Source organism: Petaurus breviceps, unplaced genomic scaffold (genome assembly GCF_028583685.1).
Source record: "Petaurus breviceps papuanus isolate PSGF00001 unplaced genomic scaffold, PetGlider_PUasm1.0 90667, whole genome shotgun sequence".
NCBI lineage: Eukaryota > Metazoa > Chordata > Mammalia > Diprotodontia > Petauridae > Petaurus > Petaurus breviceps.
In genome coordinates, this window is record NW_027187302.1 from 6,040,252 (window position 1) to 6,061,851 (window position 21,600).

The following is a 21,600-nucleotide window of genomic DNA, read 5'->3' on the forward strand; positions in this document are numbered from 1 at the left end:
AGTTAAGGCAAAGTGATGGCAGCAGTAACATACAGTGAAATCCTGAGGCCTTCTGATGTAAGAAAAGTAGGGGACATGGGATGCATTACATTGTGGTGCCACAAATTAATAGACACAGGAGAAGAGCCGAGGGACTCTTCGTGAGTTTTGATTATTCTATTCCCTGGGCACAGTACCTGGCACATAGTAGTTCTTAAGATTAATGCTCATTGATCAGTTAGGTCTGCAAAAAATGGCCCCAATCACTTTACAGAATGCATCTACATATAATATCTTATCTGATCTTCTTATAAATATTGTATAATAGGCAGGGCAAGTAAATTCTTGTTATATATGTGAGAAAAATTATCATTTTCTTATTATATCAATAACCAATTTTATATTCAGGACCCAAAGATTCTCTTTTTCATTATTAATAACCAATTTTCTCTTTATTTCCTCATTCAAAGTCCAGTCCTTGTGAAGGACAAGGCTGACAGTCTCCTCAATCTTGGGTGGGAGGGAACTCTACTGAACTGGGAGAGCTCATTTCTGATTAAAGGATAAAGAGAATCTAATCTAGATGAATTCTGTCCCATTGTTGAACTAAGTTAAGTGGTCTGGCTGGATGTGTATCCTTTTGTCTAGATTGCAGAGGTGGGAGTGGACCAGCATTGACAGGATCAGTCTTATTCCCCAGACCCTCATTAGAATAGGCCCATCTCTCATTATAATAATTATTCTTTCATTAATTATTAACCAATCAGAGTCGATTTCCACATGTCAGGGACAACCCCTTTTCTTTTTCTTTTTTTTGGAGCGGGGAAGGCAGGGTAATTGGGGTTAAATGATTTGCCCAAGGTCATACAACTAGCAAGTGTTATGTGTCTGAGGTCACATTTGAACTCAGGTTCTCCTGACTCCAGGGATTTTGTTTTATTCACTGTGCAACCTAGCTGCCCCATGACAACTCTTTTTCCAAAGGTATTTAAACTTTCAAGTGACCTCCACACCAGGCTTTTGGTTTCTGAGAGAACCACTAATCTCAATTCATAGATTATATACTAGCCTAATTAATAAATTATTAATTTCTTGGAAACTATATCTCTCAGATTTTTCATTCATTGCATATGTAAGGAAACGGAGACTTAAAGAGATTAAATGATGTGCCCAAGGTTACAAGAAAATGACTGAGCAACAAATAGAGACTATTTCTTCTGGCTCCCAGACTTCTAATCTTTCCATATTACACTGTCCATGCCAGGAAAAACTGGATAATTTTGATGTTTACTTTGATTCTGATTTTAGACAAAAAGGCTAAATTTATTTTTTATTTTAAAAAATGGGGGGGTGAGGTCTTCCAAATAAAGAGAATAATGTAAAGACTGAAAATATTCTTTTTGACTTTCCAGAAGGAGAAAGAAAATCAAAATTATAATTTTGTTTTATCTCTTTATGTATTGGTCCTGTAAGAATAATTCATTTATTCATTCAATGAGTATTAAGTACTTCCTATTGGTAAGACTGTGGGCTAAGTACTTTGAATGAAAGTATTGCAGCACTACGATCATTATGAAGGAGTGATAGCATTTAATTTTTGTTAAAATTCTAACACAGAAATTGCCTTTCCTTAACTCCTCCCCCAGAGCCATAACTAGGGTTAACTGACTGAAGCTTTGTCATAGGGCACCAAACTTGGGTATGGGGAGAGCATGCTTCCCTTCCCACAAAGCCCTCTTGTCTGCCTTCATTGTATTTTGCAATTCTCCATTCGGCATACCTACAACTGTTCCCTTGATTCTCCCAAGGTCCCACTTACTGGAAGCTCTCACTCAGTGCCTTGCCTACCCCCATCTACCTGCCCACTGGCTCCCTTTACTCCTGACTCTTTCTAGTGCTTGAGGAATTAGATACACTCAGGGGGATGGGCTTCCTCATCTTCAGTGCTTTTCTTCTTTCAATTCAATTTGCAAAAATTCTTGGTTATAACTGATTTTTCCTATAATCCTCACTCACTGTTTAGCTTAAAATAAACCATTTATCCTACTACTTTTTTTCATTCTTCTTACTCTACCTCATGCCTCCTCATTACTGGTTACTGAGGCAATGACTTAAACCAATTTGTCTAGTTGTTCCCATCCTGGTCCTCCACTGGGCAGGGTGTTATTTCTTTACCAAAGCATTGTTGGTGATATAATAATATGCACTACATGCAGGATATGTGCATTATAGTCAGGGGATCAGGGTACGAAACCTGATTCTGCAATGACCTGTGTGACCTTGGAAAAGTAATTTGCCCTCACTGGACTTCAGTTTTTTTCATCTGCAAAATGAAGGGAGTTGGACTAGATGTACTTTAAGAAAGGTTGCTTCTAGCTCTAAATCTGTAACATAATAACGATATCACACAGTGCTTTAAGGTTTGCAAAGCATTTCATATATGTTATCACATCTAATGCTATATGTGAGCAACAGATTTCTCAGGAGTGAGGTCAGACTGGACCTGAGGGTAGCAAAGCAGGGTTAAAAGATGTTTCAAGTTATGACTCTTCAAGATGACTCCCTTCAAGAAGAGAGAGTTGGTTCGAAGCAGAATGTACTAGGCAATCATTGGTGACTACTGAACCTCTGGGCCTCATTTGTAAAAATTAAGGGATTGGACTAGATGCCTCCAGCATCCCTTCTAACCTTAAGTCAGTGATCCTATAACTTAAAGATTCTGCATATATTTAAGTGATTTCATGTTTCCATGTAATTCTCTGTCTCTGTGTCTGTATCTGTCTCTGTGTTTATGTCTCTGTCCCTCTCTGTGTGTCTCTGTCTCTCCCTCTCTCCCCCTCTCTGTCCACTGTTGAATTGGTGATAAAATTTTCACCTATTCTATTTTTGACCGAAGTTGGCTTGCTCCTTTCCATAAGGAGCCCCATGGCCTCCCATATCCCAGGGGCTCATCATATTGGTGTTGACTTAGTATGGATACCTGATGGACTTTAGCCCTGCTACAGCTCAGAACTCTTGAATTCAAACAATCCACCAGCCTCAGTCTCAGGAGCAGGAGCAGGGACCACAGACATGCACCATCTTGCTGGTTTCTACCTAATTCTGAATGTGTGTGTGTGTGTTACATTTGAGTTACCCAAACCTGGGTAATTATCATAGTTCTTGGGTTTAAAATGATGGGGCATTGGTTGTGTTCTTACTGAGGGTATCTAGGTAGAGAGGGAACTCAAGGATTTGATCAATGTGTGAAAGTCCTGAACTATAAGATTGGCTTAGTTTTTAAAGATTCATCACCATCAACTATATCTGATGATAGGTAAAGCAATGAATTTAGTGATGCTCAGATTTCAGCTTTGTAAAGTGACAAAGTATACTTACCATCAACAGCTCAGCCTTGGCTATTCAGGATGTTTCTTTCTTTTCTTTTCTGCTTTTTGGAGGGCAATTGAGATTAAGTGACTTGCCCAAGGTCACACAGCTAGTTTGTATGTTAAGTGTCTGAGGCCGAATTTGAACTCGGGTCCTCCTGACTCCAGGTGCTCTATGCACGGCACCACCTAGCCACCCCCATTCAGGATATTCCTAATTACCTGCAAGTTGTATTACCTTCTACTAGAAAAGTATGGTGGATAAGCCATATGTGGCTGTTTTGTGCTTTTACATATCAAAATTATATTGCTAGATTGGTGTAGTGGAAAGGGCCCTGGGTTCAGAAGCAAAGGGCTCTTTGCTTTTAAATTTGAATCCTGGATCTGGCACTTGCAACTTGTGTTGTGTCTCTGCTTAGGTCCTTCAATAATGTCTGACTCTTCATGACCCTTTCTTTTCCCGGCAAAGATATTGGAGTGGTTTGCCATTTCCTTCTCTGGCTCATGTTTTGTTTTGTTTTTGTTTTTAACAGATGAGGAAACTGAGGCAAACAGATCTAAGTGACTTGCCCAGGGTCACACAGTGTCTGAAGTGTGATTTGAATTCAGGACTTCCTGACTGTAAGAGCAGTGCTCTATCCACTGTGCCACCTGGTTGCCTTTACAACTTGTGTGACCTTGACAAATTCACTTTATTTCTCCCAGTTCCAGGTTCTTCTCCAGTGAAATAGGGAAGGGGAGTAGGTAGGTTAGATGACCTCAAAAGTTCTTTCCAGTTTCAAATCCAGTTGAATTATTTGAATAAAATATTGAAAGTTGTATTTAATGACCATTATCTACCTAGCTAGATTTAGCAAGGCAAACTATTTAGATTTTACTGAGTCCATTCACACTATAAATATTAAATTTATTTTATTGGGCTGTCTCCTAAGCTTCAATGCTCTTGGTGACTTGATGTATTTTTCTTTCCTGTTGATCAAGTGATATGTGTATATGTGTGTATGTGTGCATGCACATATATGTATAGACATACACACACTATTGCCTGATTAAATTTCATACACTCTTTTACCCATTTCCCCAGGAAAAGTGTATGTCATCTTGGTCCATGATAATTTTTCTATAAGTTTGGAAGAGATTAATATGAATATCTTATTCTTTTAATGTCATTGTATGAAATAAGAGACTAGCTTCTAAGGTTACTTTGGGTCCTCCATGATAATCTAGGGGTTTATTTGATTGACATTTTAAATTTTGAAAATTATGGGCAAGATGAAATGTTTCCTCTTTGTGTAAGTTTAATTACATAATAGAAATAAAATGTAGTCTGGGCATAGTACATATTAGAGAAATACTACTCTGCCATAGGTAGTTGAATGGTTGAAGCTACTTTTAATGACAATTTTACCAGAACTTGTGTACAAAGTTTCATACAGTTTACTAACAAGGATATTGCAGTGGTTGCAGGGATGTTACCAGCTCAACAAACATCTAACAATACAATATTCTTCTAAGAGAAAGTAATAATGTTAGATTTACAGACAATAAAGAGTTATGTTCTTCACTTTGAAACATTAGAAATAAAAGTTCAGATAATCCAGCATCTCAGCTGCTTATTATTACAAGAAAATGTTTCCCTTCCTGGGGAACTATATATCCCCCAACACCCAATACATGGAATCTATCTGAAGATAGCTTTTAGGCGGCCATAGCAATTTAAACACACTGCCCTATCTGAAAAACACTGATTTTTAGGCCACTGCTTAGACATCTGGCTTTTTTTTTTTAACTTATTTACATACATTCAGCCCAAATCAGTAGATAAAATGTCTTGTCTATGTCACAATAGGTAACATTAACATTTCATCAGAGGGCCAGTGCAAGAAAAAAACCATTTTAGCCATAGCACAGCATTTAGATCTTAAAATATCATACAAATATACAAGTAGATCATGAGGAGTCTAATTTTGCACATGATATAGGTGGTCTCTTTTACAGATATGAAACACCTGAAATGGACAGATAGAATGATAACTACAGTGCTATTCAAGCAGGGCCAAATTCTCCCACAGTGGATGGTGCTGCTTATTTCTTGCAGAAGTGATCTGAAGCATCAGAATTTCATTGGCTTCTGATGGGGTCATCACACAGCTTTATGGGGTCCTGACAATTCGCTGGTGTTTAGGTAGGCAATCTGTGTGGCTTAGCCCATCATAAACCTCAAGTTTCTTTTACATTATACATATGTACATATAATGAAAGAAATCTGGGCTTGGTGACCAGTTACTGGGTCGATTGCAGCTGTGAAGACCAGGCCAAGGGAACCCTGTGCTTGGGTCAGCTCCTAAAAAGAAAGAAAGTCAACTGGGAGTATGGCCCTTCATGAACTATGGCCCACAATGGTGAAATGCTCAGGACTAAGACTTGTGAGTTGTTTTATAATTTTTAATCACCAATGGAAAGCTGATGACTGTGAAGCAGGATTGCCTAAAGCATACTCACACATAAACCACATTAAAGAAACTAACTTTGCTTAAGGAACTGATTTGTTAACTAATTGTCATTCTAGTAACTATGTTCAGCAGGGAGTATGTTTTAGTCACTTGAGTTAGCAAGTGATTGAAAAAAAAAAAAGGCAAAGTGTGCAGAACTAGTTTAGAATGTATGTACGTAAAGTATTATAACAGATACATGATAGTATCTCACAAGATGCTATTTCTTATTATATAGATAAGCACCAAGTTTAGTGCTGACAGCCCCATTGTTCCTTGATTTATTACACACAACTTAGATCTTGAAAGCACAACAAATTTACAAAATCTGCATTGAATTCACAGGAACACAGTTTCAAAAAAAGTATCTTAGATTTATTTTTTTTAAATGTTTGCCTTCCTCCAACTCCTCCTCCCACTCACTTTCTCACTGAGGCCAGAGTTTCATAACAGAGTAGAGAGTTGGAGCTACCTGGTGAATTCTGAACTGTGCAAATAACCACTTTGGATAATTCAGGGTAAAAGAACAGTTAATTTTTTTTAAAAAAAAGGGCTATTAGGCCCTAGTGGAATTTATTCATAAATCAACCCTCTCTTTTTCTACAGAGATATCGTTACTACCACAGCACCCTAAGGCCTCATTTGCACAAACCAGAGATGCACAGAGATTTTGAGGCAAATCTGGGCTACAACGAAAACCAATTCCAGTTTTGTCCACAGAGCAATTGGGGCAGAGACCATAATTGTGGGATGGGAGAATGAGGGGGAGGGGGAGAAGAATGGTAGAGAAATTTTTCCCCCATTGAATCCACCAGATAATTGCAAACTTTCCGCTTCACCTTGTGCTGTACAGACCTGGCCCCAGGGTGCTGCAGGAATAATGATTTGTCTCTGGAAGGAGAGAATATTGTTTATAAATAAAATCCATCAGGGTGTGTCAACCTCTTAAGAAATCCCATTCTTTCCTGGCAGAAGGTCCATTTCTGGGCCCCTGTGACATTGTAAAGGAATAAAAGATTGGGGCCTAAAAAAAGCCTCATTTTGACCAATCTTTACTTGTCAATAAATCTCAGTCAACTGCCTGGATTGGGACAGCAATCTCATAAAGGAGAGTTTACACAGGAAATTCAAGCAGAGAGGTCTGAGCATCTATCAACTGAATCTGGGTAAAAGACAGGGTTGATCTTGTTGATTTGAGCTCCAAAAGTGGGTTAGGCTCCAATAATCAAGGCTGCATCTCTTCAGTATCTAAATAAGCTGCCCAGCCCACCATCTCCTTGTGCCATGTAGGCTGTGACAAACAGTCATGCCTCATTAGAGGTGGATTTGAGGAATGCCTGAGATCTCTTTAGTGCCATTAAAACTAGGATTCACAAGGGCTAGGTGAACTATTACTTTTTTTTAATGATTTCAGGTTTAGTGAGGCACGTTCATCTTTTATAATGAGATCTGCCTGTTTAGAGATAGATGGGGATAGAACTCTCAAATGAGGAAATTCCCTTTGCCAATGCAGGTAGGCAGCTAGTATGAAGTTCTTGCATCTTCCACATTTGCCTAGAGCTATTGGGAGCTTAAGCAAATTGTTCAGGGTCATGTAGCCAGTATGTGTCAGAGAAAACCCTTAAACTCACTTCTTTCTGACTCTGAATCCATCCCTTTATCAATTCATTCTACCATGCTGCCTCCTTACATATGTATTTTTTAATGTTCTGTGATCCAAGTTGGAAAATTAGAATGATTTTCTTTGGCAATGAAAATATAGGGCTTTTCAATAAATATATTTAATCAGTCACTCCTTGATAGATATTGTTGTTGAGTAACCCTAAAGGATACTTTTTAATGCTTGGCATACTTTCTCAAAGTGGATGAAAATTTTCTGATTTTTTTTTTACAGTCTGTAGTTTCATTAACCAAGATGTTGAAAAGAACTCAATTTTAGAAACTGAATTCATGTGCAAAGAGCGCAACAAGTAATACAATTTACACCTAGTCACAGTTTTCTAACTTTATAATATCACTGTGACACACACATTTACGATCTACACACACACACTCACACACATACATGGAAATTCACACCCACATAGTGTACTTTTGCTAATCCAGACAATACTTCTTTTCAATTAAAATAAATGAAGACTCTTGTTTGGCCTTCCAGGCAGAGAATCTACTTAAACCTGGAATATAAGAATGCAATACTCTTCAAGTATACATTAACGGCACAGTGATAACATCTTACATTAAGATTGACACATGCTGTCTTAAGAGACTTGAGAATAGCTAAAGACTTAAGGAAAAAAAAACCAGGTGTTGGTTTAAAAAGCTACTAATCCTTTGCTCTTCAATTCTTGTAGTCATATGTTATACCACCAAACAGCAATAGTCCAGAAGACCCTAACTAAATGTCCTTATAAGAAGATGCAAACTGAAATATTTTAGAACTCAAAAATCACAGCTTCGAGTTTCTAAGTTGGGGTCAATGAATATTGTTCACTATGGGGAATATTTTCCTGTTATTTTTATGTTGTGTTGACAGAAAAATTAAGGGTTAGGAATATTTGAAATGTCAAAAGAAAGAATGGAAATACTGGAGACAATAAAGGATAAGATTTCTGAAGTCATTGTATAGATGACTGCAAGTAAGGGTTTTCACTAGGACTTATCTACTGCATATTCTGTACAGTTTCCATAGAAGTCTGTATTTTTCCATATTGCCCAACTAGACAAATATAAATAACATGTAATAAACATCAGTACACAGTTCACAGGACAATACAATTTACAAAATAGTTCTAATTCTGTACTGCAGCTTTGGGGGGGGAGAACGGAAACCTCTATTACTTATAGACATAAAATACATTTTACATTAGCATGAAAGTTATGGTTATGAAGGCTTTTACTCATTTTGATGGAATTTTTTTAAAGAGCTATTTAAAGTTTGGATCATGTTCCCCCACAAGTTTTCCATTTATTTCACTGGAACTTTGTCCTTTACATAGTCAAACATGGGTGACTCAAGTAATATGTTTTTTAAAAAAAATGAACAAACCACTTTCTTAATTGTAAAACCTTTGAAGAGTTGTGTCATAATTTCTCATTGTTTAAAATGACTAATGATCATTGTGACAATTACCTTTTAACTGAATATAGTAAACCTAAAAATGTGAGAGGATAGACTCCTTTAAACAAACAAATTAAAAAAAAAAGCCTAATTTCTTTTCTCTCAATGTGGCTGAGAAGTCTTCAGCTCACAGTGCCTCAGCTGTGGTATCCGTAGACACAGACATGGTTACTTTGGCAATCTTAACTGTACTCTTGATGCAACTCTCAGCAGCCCTGTGAACATTGCCTGCACTATTTGCATGTTTGTGCAGGCAGTCGGATTCCCCCATACTGTTATCAAGGGGCTGTGCCGTGCCTTCACAAGTGGGGAACATGCTCCTGAAAGCATGCCTCAGGTCCTTGCTCCTCAGAGCATATATAATAGGGTTCACGGTAGAATTCAGTAAACAGAGCATGCTGCAGAAGGCAAACACTGTCTTAATGAGTTTGTTCATTTTCCCAAAGACATCGTAGACCATGATGGCAAGCAGTGGACCCCAGCATATGATCAGGACCACCAGAATAAGGACAAGGGTTTTGGCTAACCTGATGTCCATGCGGGTTTGATCAGGTCGAGTGACCTGGACTTTGCCATCCTCTGATGTGTGAATAATGATGCTCTTTTGAGTGCCTCGTTGGATCATTCTGACTGCATGACTATGTGCTTTCCACAATATATAAACATAAGCATACACAATGAACAGAAGGAGAATACTAGTGACGCCAATCCAGAACATCAAATAGGTTTCATCAATAAGAGGAAAGATGTCTGAGCACACTGACTGGAGCTTCTTGCAATTCCATCCTAGCAGAGGGAGAACAGCGATCACGATGGCGATGGTCCACATGACACAAAATGCTACCACGGCCTTCGGTCTGGTGACGATCCTCTTGTAAGCAAGTGGCCTGTGAATGGAGATGTATCTATCAATGGCCGTGAGGAAGAGGCTGCCTACTGAGGCCGTGAAGGAGGCCGTCACTCCACCCAGTTTAAACAAAAACACATTTGGGCTATCTTTCCGGTGGAACACATGAAAGTCGACAAAGCTGTAGACAAAAATGACACTGCCCAGCAGGTCTGCCACTGCCAAGCTACCAATAAAGTGATAGGAGGGCCGACAGCGGAGGCTACGGGAGTGGAGGATTACGCACAGCACCAACAGGTTCTCCAGGACTGTGAAAGTGCCTAGGGTGAGGGACAACACCGCAATGGCCAGCTGCTGACTAGGGTTTAGAATCATGAAGCATTCCATGTCCATGAAGTTTTCTCCACACTGGATATTTTCCTCATTATCCTTGTATGAGGATAAAGATTTGTTGTTGTAAAACTCTGTGATATTTATCTGGTCTGATGGAATCAACTGGGGATTATCTCCCACAGTCATTTTTTCTTGGAATGGACTACCCCTAAAAGAAGTTAAAGGAAACTTCTGTGGGAAGTATCCTAGTTTGGACGCCATGTTGCTTTTGATATCTTCGTACTGAATATCGTTAGAGCCTGCGTAGAGGAGGTCTGTTGTGATGGTCCTGAAGGTGGTGTCCGCGAGGCCATCTAGGTTGGACTTCATAACCCCTGTCTTCAATTATGCAAATTTTGAATGGACCCAGAAGAAACACAGGGGAGGGAATCCTAGTGGGATGGAAAACAAAGAAACAGTCAAAGAAGATAAAACCAAGGAGACACAAAATAGTACTGTAAATAATGGATAGGGTGCTTGGCCCATAGTCAGGAAGACCTGATTTCAAATCTGGTCTCAGATACTTGCTAGTTGTGTGACCTTGGGGAAGTCACATAACCTGTTTGCCTCAGTTTCCTCAATTGTAAAATGGGGATAATAGGGGCGGCCAGGTAGCACAGCGAGTAAGAGCACCGGCTCCAGTGTTGAGAAGACCTGGAGATGGAATCCCGGGCTCAGACACTTAGCACCCATCCAGAAACACCTGGCCGCGTAACCTTGAGCAAGTTACTTAACCCCAATTGCTTAGGGGCGGCCAGGTGGCTCAGCGAGTAAGAGCACCGGCTCCAGTGTTGGGATGACCTGGATCAAATCTGGGCTCAGATACTCAGCACCACACCCAGAAATAACTGACTGTGTAACCTTGAGCAAGTTACTTAACACTGATTGCTTATAAAAAAAAATGGGGATAATAATAAGACCTATCTCCCAGGGTTGTTATGAAGAACAATTGAGAATAACTGTAGATCACTTAGCATGGTGCCTGGCACATAAAGATAAATACTGTAAATGCTAGATAATGTTATGTATTATTTTTTATATGTATTCTTTTTTTTTCTTTTTTCTTTTGAAGGGCAACTGGGGTTAAGTGACTTGCCCAAGGTCACATGGCTAGTTTTTGTGTTCAGTGTCTGAGACCGGATTTGAACTCAGGTACTCCTGACTCCAGGGCCAGTGCTCTATTTACTGTGCCACCTAGCCACCCCTATGTATTATTTTATGATACGATTACGCAACATATAGAATCAAGTAGGAATTTTATCTCACTTAACAAAAATCTGTTGAAAGAGCATTGGACCTACAATCAAGAGAGATCAGAGTTTGAATCTTGCCACTGATATGGTCTAGATATAGATTAAGCCATTTTCAAAATGATTAAAATTAGTCATTGGTTTATGAGAAAGTCACAAAAAGATATGATACCATTAAGCCCTAGATTCATCATTTCTCTATCTAGAATCTCTTATGCTAAACCTCTCCTCCACAGGTCACAGCTCTGTCAGCTCATGCTCTGATAGGTTTTTGTTCTTCAAAACCTTACCTCCTGTTTATTACTGGGATCTTAAGAGATTATGGCCCTAGAGCTGGAAGGGACCTCAAAAACATCTAGTTCAACCTTCTCATATAACACAAGAGGAAACTTGAGTTCCGGGGAGGTTGTGATTTACCCAAGTAATAGGCTCTCATTCCTGGCTTTTGAGATCTTCCATTATTTGCTCCCATCTGACTTTGTTTCTCGCTACTCCCTCAAACACAATCTCTACTTTGGTCCAATTGATCTCTTCATATCCATGAACATGCAACTGAAAGTTGGTGAACAGAGGACTAACATGATGAAAGGAGAATTTAAGCTAATAAATGTTGGAGAGTAGATTCAAACCCAGATCTCTGATTCTAATACAAGCTTTAAAAAATCCATTATGCTCACTCTCTAGGTGTTATTGGGGACAAAATAAAATTAATGAATTTTCCTCATTTACAGTGAATTTATAGCGTAACTGGAGAGACAATTCAACATCATAAGCATTTATTAAGAACATGATTTGGGCCCGGCTAGGCATTAGTGATACAAAGATAAAAAATGAAACAGTCCTGCTCAAGGGATTTCTCCACAATCTAGCAACTAACTGTGATTCTAACTTTTTCTAATTCTGCTTCCTTTTTGTGAACCCTCTACTACATTCAGACAAGTCTACTCAAGAAACAATAAGATTGATAGAGCAGAAGGAATGCTGACCTTGGAGTTACCCAGTACCTGAGTTCAATGTCCACCTTAAACACTTATTGGTTATGTGACTGTGGTCGAGTCACTTATCTTTTTTAAGGTTCAGTTTCCTCACCTGAAAAATTGGAATAACAACACTTGTAATACCTACCTCATAGGGTCATCAGGAAGATCAAATGTTATATAAACCTTGATTTATAAACTTATAAAGCTATTATCATTTACGAGCAATTGCCGTCTCCTCCCCAACCTGTCTTATGCCTCCTCACTTTTGCCTTTGTCCTCCTCCCTGAAAAATCATTTCCATTTGCTGTTTCTACTTCTTACTCATCCTTCAAGGCCTAGCTCAAACATCACCTTTCTAGTAAACAAGTCCCTAACCACAGCTGGTGCCATTGTCCTCCTCTAAATTTAAACAGCACTTCTTATGCATGATACTTCTCATAATTTGCTTTGCATTTTCAGTTTTCTCAATGTGTATTCAATATCTTGTCTTCCTAACTAGATCATGAACTTCCCCAGAGCAGGAGCCATTTTTAATATCTCTTTGTGCATCCCCACAGTGCCACGGCACATGCAGTAAGATCTATTACGAAGATCTTTCAGCTATCTTCTCTTTCAGGTAGGTTTTTCATGTATGGAGACAGATGCCTCTTTCAGATATTTGGTCAGCACTAACCTTAAAGTAGATCATCTGCTCAAATACTATTTCTATCTCTAAGAAGGAAAATCTGTTCTTTAACCCATGCAACTCATTAAGAGTAATTCATCAGATCTGGTTGGGTGGCACAAACCTGTAATACCTGCTCCTGGGCAGGCTGAAGCTAATGGACCACCTTGGCTGGGGGGGGGGTTTGAGCTTCAGTAGGGTTTTTGGAAGCTCGTCAGCTCTCAGCACTAGGTCAAGCACTAGAATGATGAAGCCCTGGTGGTCCACCAGGCTGCCTAAGGTGTAACAAAGTGGCCCAGGTCAGAAATGGAGCAGATCAAATTTTGGGGCTGATCAACTCTGCACTTTCAGCCTGGGCAAGTAGGGAGACCTCATCTAAAAAACAACAACAGCAAAGTACCATTCCAGGAATATAAATTGTACATGAGGAGGTTCTATAGCTTCAAAGATGTTTGAGCAAAGAAAGAATGTGAGACCAAAATTCTCAGACGCCAAAGGTTTTTATCCCCACAATTCAATTTGGTTACTGAAAATGTGACCAAAATCCCAATTTAAATGCAGTCATATACTCACATTAAAGCCAACTTTAGAACCTTTCTGTTGTGGTCTACTATACAATTAGTCATCACCCAATATAAGATAGGGTTGGGGGATGGAAGTAAAATCATAATTTTCATGCTATTTGAGTATTCTAGTAATTTTAAAATGCCACTGTTCATATGCTGTGGTAACAACAAAGTTAATGGGATCATGACAGACAAATCCCTCTCTGCATTTCAATAATTCGTCCTTCTACTTCTACATTTGGATTATTACAGTAATTTCCACCTTATTGTTTTTGCATTGAGAGTTTTCTTTGAGAGTACTTGGGAGTTCATTAGTAATATAGTTTAGGCTTTGGGGATGTGGCTGACATTAATTTTGTTTGTGTTTGCTACTGGGAAAATCATAATTGGAACTCTCTGGCAAAATGTGTGGCTGCACCTATTAAATTGGCAGTTGATTTTTATTAAAGTTGCAGTAAAACAGTGACTCAACAACATCTAAATGGGTTTTACTAGAATTTTGCTTGTTTTAATATAGACAGTATATTGGGTCCATTTGAGCTATATATGGTACCTGCGATGCCACCCACATACTGTCTATTGGGTTGCATTGGCAAAATGCATTAATTTCTGGGTAATTGCCTCTCCACACCTCCACACTGGTCCCCTCAAAAATTTTCAGCATACAGCACTGTCAAAGGCATTTCAAGATTGCAGTATCAGTTTTTAAAATTGAGTTTCTACCCATAATTTCTATCAATTTTCCACAGTATTTAAAATTATAATTCTGACAGCTAGGCAATAATAGCCATGCAATAAAAAATACTTTAAATGGAGCCATGTTTTTTTTTTTTTTGCTAGTAAAATGGCAAGTAATTTGTTTTAGCTTTCATATTCTCTTTCTTGAGATGAATTTCTTTATGCCAGCTAAATCTTCATCCAAATCACAGACTTCATTGGAGTGGCTGTTTTGAGAACTAGATTACTTCTAGTATTTTTTTTTCTTTTAGAAAAGATATGTTGTTGACATCTGCATTAAATTAGGTTAGCAGCCATCTTTATGTTATATGGTATATTTTTTAATTTTGACAGATAGAAAGCTGGCAGATGGAACAAGGGGATCCTCTATAGTGGAAGGTCTTAGCCATGGGTCCACAAACCCCTAAGGGACACACAGAAAAATTTCAGGGAGTCCATTAACTCGGACATGAAAACATTTTCACTAATCTCTAACTAAAGTTTCCCATTTCCTTTAATCATGATTTTAAAAAAAATATTATTCTAAGAAGGGATCCATAGGCCTCACCAAACTACCAGTGGGGTCCATGACACAAAAAAATGAAGAGCCCCGTGTCCTGTAGTTAATGCTGTTCACACTGACATTGAAATTTTAGGGTTTATTTTAATCCAATATAGTATTACTTTAAAATAAGGAAGAAGAAAATGGGAAAGTTCTATTTTGGAGTCTGATTCTTACCAAAAAAGAGAACACTGGTCAATGGGATGGAAATGATGGGAACCTTGGGAGGAAGTTGCCATTCAATCTTAGAGTATGTAACGGAGTAGATAAAAAGCTGAGAATAGTTTGACATGAGCCCAAAATTGCAGGAAAGTAGATTTCAAAGTATTTTAAAAAGGAGAAGTAGGGTACCTTGGATTAAAATTCTATTGGAAAAGTCAGCCTACAGGAGACAAAGTTCTCAGGAACGAAAAAAAACACAGAACCAGTTCCCATGAGGGTGAAAAAAAAGGATATTAAGATGCTAACACAACTTTCTAAAAAAAAAAATTGGTGTTTACTAAGATATGTAGTGCAGATGGAAGTTAGGGCAGATAATACAGTCTAAACACAGAAATGTGACACAGTCCCATAATAAGTTTTGGAAGTGTTAAAGCTCAAAATTATTTGAGAGGCCAGCTAGGAAAATGAAAAATAATTTTTTAAAGGAAGAGTCTCTTAAGCTATATTGGGATAAAGGGTATCAAAGAGGAGATAGGACTTCCTTTGTTATGGACGGGACTAATGATAGATTGGTGCTCCAACAAGCTTCTCTTCAATTTTTCCAGAATTTTTGGACTGGAAAAGATAAAACAAAAATGTCATATAGGGATTTGATACTCAATAAGAAGATAATAAGAAAGCAGCACATTGCCTTGATGACTTCAAGGAATCTGGCCCAGATGAACTACATTGTAGGGTATTGAAAATAGCTTGTTTAGCCATTGCCAGGGATCTTTGAAAGATTATGAAGGAGAGGTACCACAGAGTTAGAGAAAGAAAAGTGTCCCAATTTTCCAAAAAGAGAAGAGAATGAAGTTTGCAAACTATGATCTTGGTACTTTGATTTTAATCCCTAGAAAAATTCTAGAACAGAGGGTCTTACCCTATTTTGTGTCATACATACTGATTGGCATTCTAGGCATTCTGATTGAAGTCTATGGCCCTATTCTTAAAATAATGGTTTTAAATGAATAAAATGAAATACATAAGATTTTCAAGGTTATCAATTATAATGGAAGAAAGCTATTAAAATATTTTTACAATAAGTTCATGACCTTATATTAAGAATCTCTGTCATAGAATGCATTATTAAAGGAATTACTAGTGAACATGGAAAAAAAGAAATGGGGATTACAGATTCAGTATGTCTTCATCAAGAATAGGTCTTGCCAGACTAATCTCAATTACTGGTTTGTTTGTTTGTTTTTTGACAGGGATATCCAACTTGTTTCAAAGGAAGGATATAGATATGGTTTATTTACATTTTAGCAAAGTGTATGATAAAGTCTCTCACTCTACTTATTCTTACAAGCAAGAAGTTGTAATGTAGGCTAGAAGAGATACAATTAGATGGATTTGAAGTAGGTCAAATGACTGGATCCAGATAGAAGTTAATGGAATGGCATCAACTTGGAAGATCTTCAGCACAGTAATCTAGTCATCTTTGCTTTGTTCTATATTGCTTAATAAATATAAAGGCATAGAGAAAAGCAGTGTGGTACAATGGGAAAACTTATGCAACCTTAGCCTGAGTTAAGAGAAGCATAATGTCCAAGACCAGAGGGGTGACAGATCTGCAATATTCTGCCCTGGTCAGATGAAACTGTGAATACTGCATACTCACTTCTGAGCACTACGTTACAGGGAAGATATTGATTAGCTGGAGAATGCTTAGAGGTGTGGACAACCAAAATGGTGTTGTCTCAAGTTCATGCTACACAAGGATCAACTGGAGGAAGTGGATATAATTAGCCTACAGAAGAGATTAGGGTGGACATAACTACATCTGAAAGACTGTCACACAAAAGAAAGATTAAATTTGGATTTTATTTGTTTTGAGGGTTTTTTTTTAGCATTGGTGTATAATTAGAAGCAATGGGTTGATGTTGAAAAGAGGTTCATGTATGTTTGATGTTGGAGAAAACTTCCTAAAAATTAGAGCTATCCAAAAAATGGAATTAGAGGTCTTCAAAAATCAGTATGGATATTCGCTTCTCAGGGACATTGTAAAGAGGATTCTTATCCAGAAATTGGATGGATTACATGGCCTGGAAGGTACATTCCACCTTTTAGAAACTGTGATTCTTGATTCGCCCTCCATTAAACTTTGTGAGTTCAGAAACACTGGGGAAACATTTTTCCTCTTGCCTAAACTGAGAAATCAAATGATCACTGAACTAGGAATTGAGAGACATGAGGATATACAATCCAGCTTGGCTGCTAACTATATGGCCTTGCAGAGGGGGTTGGATAAGATGACTTCTAAGGTCCCTTTTTGCTTTAACATTTGAGGGTTCTATAGCACCAAAATAGAAAAGGTTCTGGTCCTATGCTAAACTTATTTTCCCCTGCTCAGTGGTTCTGTATTGTTGTTAATAGACTTATGAAGGGCTTAAAAGAATGAGATTTCTAATGGATATACTTATTAAATGAATTAGTTCCTTAATTTTAGAGTCCAAATTCCTTCTAGTTCAATATTGTAAAAATCTCTTGCCAAAACATGTCCTCCAGTCAACAAGGAACATTTTAGTAAGCCATTTTTAATGGGTCATATCCAAATCAAGTTCTCAATAGATATAGCAGACCTTTTTCCTCTCTTGGGCAACATTCATCACATCAAAGACAAAGGGACTGTACAAGTCAACAACTAAAATTTGTTACAGAATTGGGCTCATTCAATGTGGTTCCATAATTCCATATAAAAATTAATCAAGTAACTTAATTAGATTGTTTCCTTTTCCTCCAGAGCCAGAGTAAAATGGAAAATTGAGTTCATTATTAAGATATTTCAGATAAAATATGTAATCACTTAACTTGAATCATTACTAACATCTTTTCCAATATTAAAAAGAAACCTGTTATGCTGGGCATAATCTGTTGACTCCCAAGTCTTTAGCTCTCTATAAACATTTCATTTGTAGAATGAAATTGATGACTATATCCTCTAGAAACAACATAAAACCAACCATTGGAGACTCTTTATGGAGATGTGGAAACCACTAATATATATATATATATATATATATATATATATATATATATATAAAGATATATCTCTTGATATATACATATATATTTTGCTAAAGATAAAACCCAGTCCTTTAAGACACAGCTATATAAATACAAATCAAGGCTCCTAGAAAGCTATTTTTTCAATTTTACCTTAATTTGAAAATATTTCCAACCACTTTGTTCTTAATGCTGCACACATGAACTTGTGAAACTCAATACATAAACATGTTTTCTTTAAAACACTTAGATAAACATTACAATTTAGAAAATGACAGGGAATCATCCTTATAAATTGCATAAAAACCATCCTCTCCAATGCCCACTTTTTACTTATTTCTGTCTTTACATTCAATGTTTCATGATAAATAATACATGAATAAAATATTAACAATACGAAGACACATTTTTACGTTATTCTTTACAAGGGAAAGTAATCAAGTGTTACTGATATAACATATTTTTAAAACAAAAAAACAGAAAGGGTTTCAACTTAATAGAGACAATGGCTCACATGCAAAAATATTTGTTCATGTTGGACTTCTTAAAATGAAATATGGTAATTCAAAGTAAAGATATACTAATTCTTTTCTAATAGCTGGAACACATAAAACAAATATATTCTCTTACTACAGTTTTGACTTCTGAGCATTCAATAATAAAGATTCAAAGTAAAAAATTTTAAACGTGCTACATGCCCTCCCACTTGCCAAAAACATATTTTCACTTCCTTTTCTCTTTGATGACTTAGCAAAAAGATACCTACTTTGAGGTCCTAGGAGAGACCCAACACTTAAATAAAACTCAGCTTTTGAGAAAGTCTTGTTTCTCAGGCTTCAGGAAATAATTTTGAAGTATGATTTGTGTGATTCAAAACATTAATGAAGAAGAGAGAGTTTCTGATTCCTGAATTCTCTCACTAAAATGGTTGATTTCCCACTACCAACAAATCACTAAGTACCTGGAGGGCTCAGGAACTATTTCCTGAGGGTCAGGGAATCAGAGCACTTAAGGCCTCTTCCCTTTTATCCCCTACCCGCACCCCTCCCAACCCCAAAGACAAGTCTCACAGAATTCTGGAAGGGCATGTACCAGGAAAATGGTGCTTGCTTGTCTACATGTTACAATAGACTCAGAATTAGAGATAACTTCATAATTTGGAAGTTCTAACCCTAGGTTACCAACTGATTTATTATACAACCCTTGATCTACAAACTTTCCACTTTGTTGCCTTGTCCATCAAAAATCAAAACTTTTTATGCTATTATTATGAAATGACCATTTCATCAACAGTTTGTAATAAAGAGGAAAAATGGAGGGTGGGGAAAGTCTCTTACATTGTAAGAAATACTATTTGGTGGTTTGTTTTAGTGATGTCTCTGAAAATTGCAATAAAATATAACTAGGGACAATTCCCTTTTTGACCCTGAGGTCTTCTCAAGGTAAGGGATGAAGCAGATCACAGGTAGCACATGGAAGCTTAAAAGAGACTTCTAAAAATTAAGAAATTTAATTTAGCTTAAAATCAATGTTAGCTTTACTCTTCTAATAAAGGCACTACTCATCAATGAGTAGAGGGAAAAGAAAAGTTTCTCCCTCTATTCTTCCCTGGAATTAGGCTACAATCTAACATGAACTTCCAACATCTTGCTATCAGTATCAATGAATTCTTGGCTATAATAAAAATATACTGTGTGTATCCATTTACTACACTAATGTGGTGACTGGCTATGGGCCTTAATATTTTCTAGTCCACCAACCTTTTACATGATATGTGGCCCGACAGACATATTTGTATAGTAGTATCATTTTCTCTTGGAGGACAAGGAAATAAGTACTATCAGTCCTTTCCCTACTTAAGTATATTCCCAAATTATAGCTTGGATTGAGCAAATCTAGTTATTAAAGTATTCAACAATAACAAGATCTATAATAATGAAATAATAATAGGTTGTCTATATCTGAAGATGGTGCCCTTATCAATCTATTCATGGACTCTTTCCTCCTCTTTGCTGTGGCTCATGCTATTCTGAATCATCATCCTTTGGGACCAGGATATGCATATGTTAGATGACTGGGACAAGAAGTCTATGCTTATTGATAGTTTTCCTCCTCCAAAGTTAATAGTCTTGAATGGTAATCAAATACAAAACAGCCTCATCCATACCATGACCCAACTAAAATAGGAAAGTCATGAGTATGAAGTGATTTCATGGAAAGTATCAATGCTATCAATCACAGAAATTTTTACCTCACTGTAAAAAAAAAACCAAATACTTGAAAGTTTAGTGGCTCTGAACAATCATCAGATAAATATTTTTTATTAAAATCTTTTCCTGGCTTATATATAAATGATTTACTAAAGAGATATTTATTCACCTATGTTTATATTCACATATGTATATATAACATGTATATAAACATACACATGTGAGTCTCATTAGAAGTTACAAGGACAATAGCTGGCACCAATATAGGGACTCATATCATCTAAGGCATACTTAGAACCTTAATTATATATTCCTGAACTTTAGCTTCCAAATTAATGCATAATCAATTCTTTCTTTACAAAAATGCCCATTAGTCTTTATCAATTTTTCCTAAATTGGTTTCTCTAAACACAAGAGACTTTTCACAACTGCCATAGAAGTTGTGTAAAATGCCAACCACTAGATGGAGTGGCATTTACAGAGAGGCATTTACAAACCTGAAGTGGCCAATTTGGTTTTTGTTCAGTGGCCATGGATTTTGTTCTATGTAGAAAAACAATCTATCTTCCTGCTGTAATGTTTTATGCATTTTCCAAATGAATTAATTGAAAGCTCAATGAGAAAATATTATTGGGGGGATGGGCAATTATTACTGTTGCCTATAAAAAACAAATCTAATTGCCTTTTCCTAGGCATAATGGTATGTGGAAATTCTAATATACTAATAAAATAAATTGGGAATATTTGGAATCAAGGCCAAAATCAATTGTAAGAATAACTACATCACTCTTTCTAGGGGGACACTTGAGTTTTCATTCTTTGGAGATTGAAAAAATCACCAAAGTCACAACATAGGTAATATTTATTTCTTCATAGTATTAAGTATATAGTTAAAACGTCAGTCATAACTTGAAACAGTACATAGAATTCTCAATCAACATATACCAAATTAAGTGTATAATGGTGAAATTGACCACTGAAAGCTCAAAAGTACATTCAGATTTGACCTAAATTTTTGAATTGGGGTTAATAATCCTTGTTAATTCAAAACACTCTCTCTTGTCAATATCATTTCAAAATTAAAAACTGTTTCTTCTATCCTGATAGAAAGTGTTGAAGGAAAGAATTAAGAGGGTGGGGGGAGGACAGAAGAGGGGGAGAGAGGGAGAGAGGAAGGGAGAGAGAGGGAAAGAGAGAGGGAGAGAGAAGGAGAATGAGGAAGAGAGAGGGAGGGGGAGAGAGAGAGAGAGAGAGAGAGAGAG

At 37.1% G+C, this 21,600-nt stretch overlaps 1 protein-coding gene across 1 annotated transcript in view; it reads right to left on the reverse strand.

Annotated features, from left to right (window-relative positions):
• Window positions 1-4,693: 4,693 nt before the first annotated feature.
• The window catches only part of CNR1 (cannabinoid receptor 1), a 25,440-nt gene continuing 8,533 nt past the window's right edge, over window positions 4,694-21,600 (reverse strand). The window contains exon 2 of the mRNA XM_069065119.1: window positions 4,694-10,571. Within this exon, the coding sequence (XP_068921220.1) occupies window positions 9,088-10,509 (1,422 nt within the window). The 5' untranslated portion in view covers window positions 10,510-10,571 and the 3' untranslated portion in view covers window positions 4,694-9,087. The remainder of the gene's footprint in view (window positions 10,572-21,600) is intronic.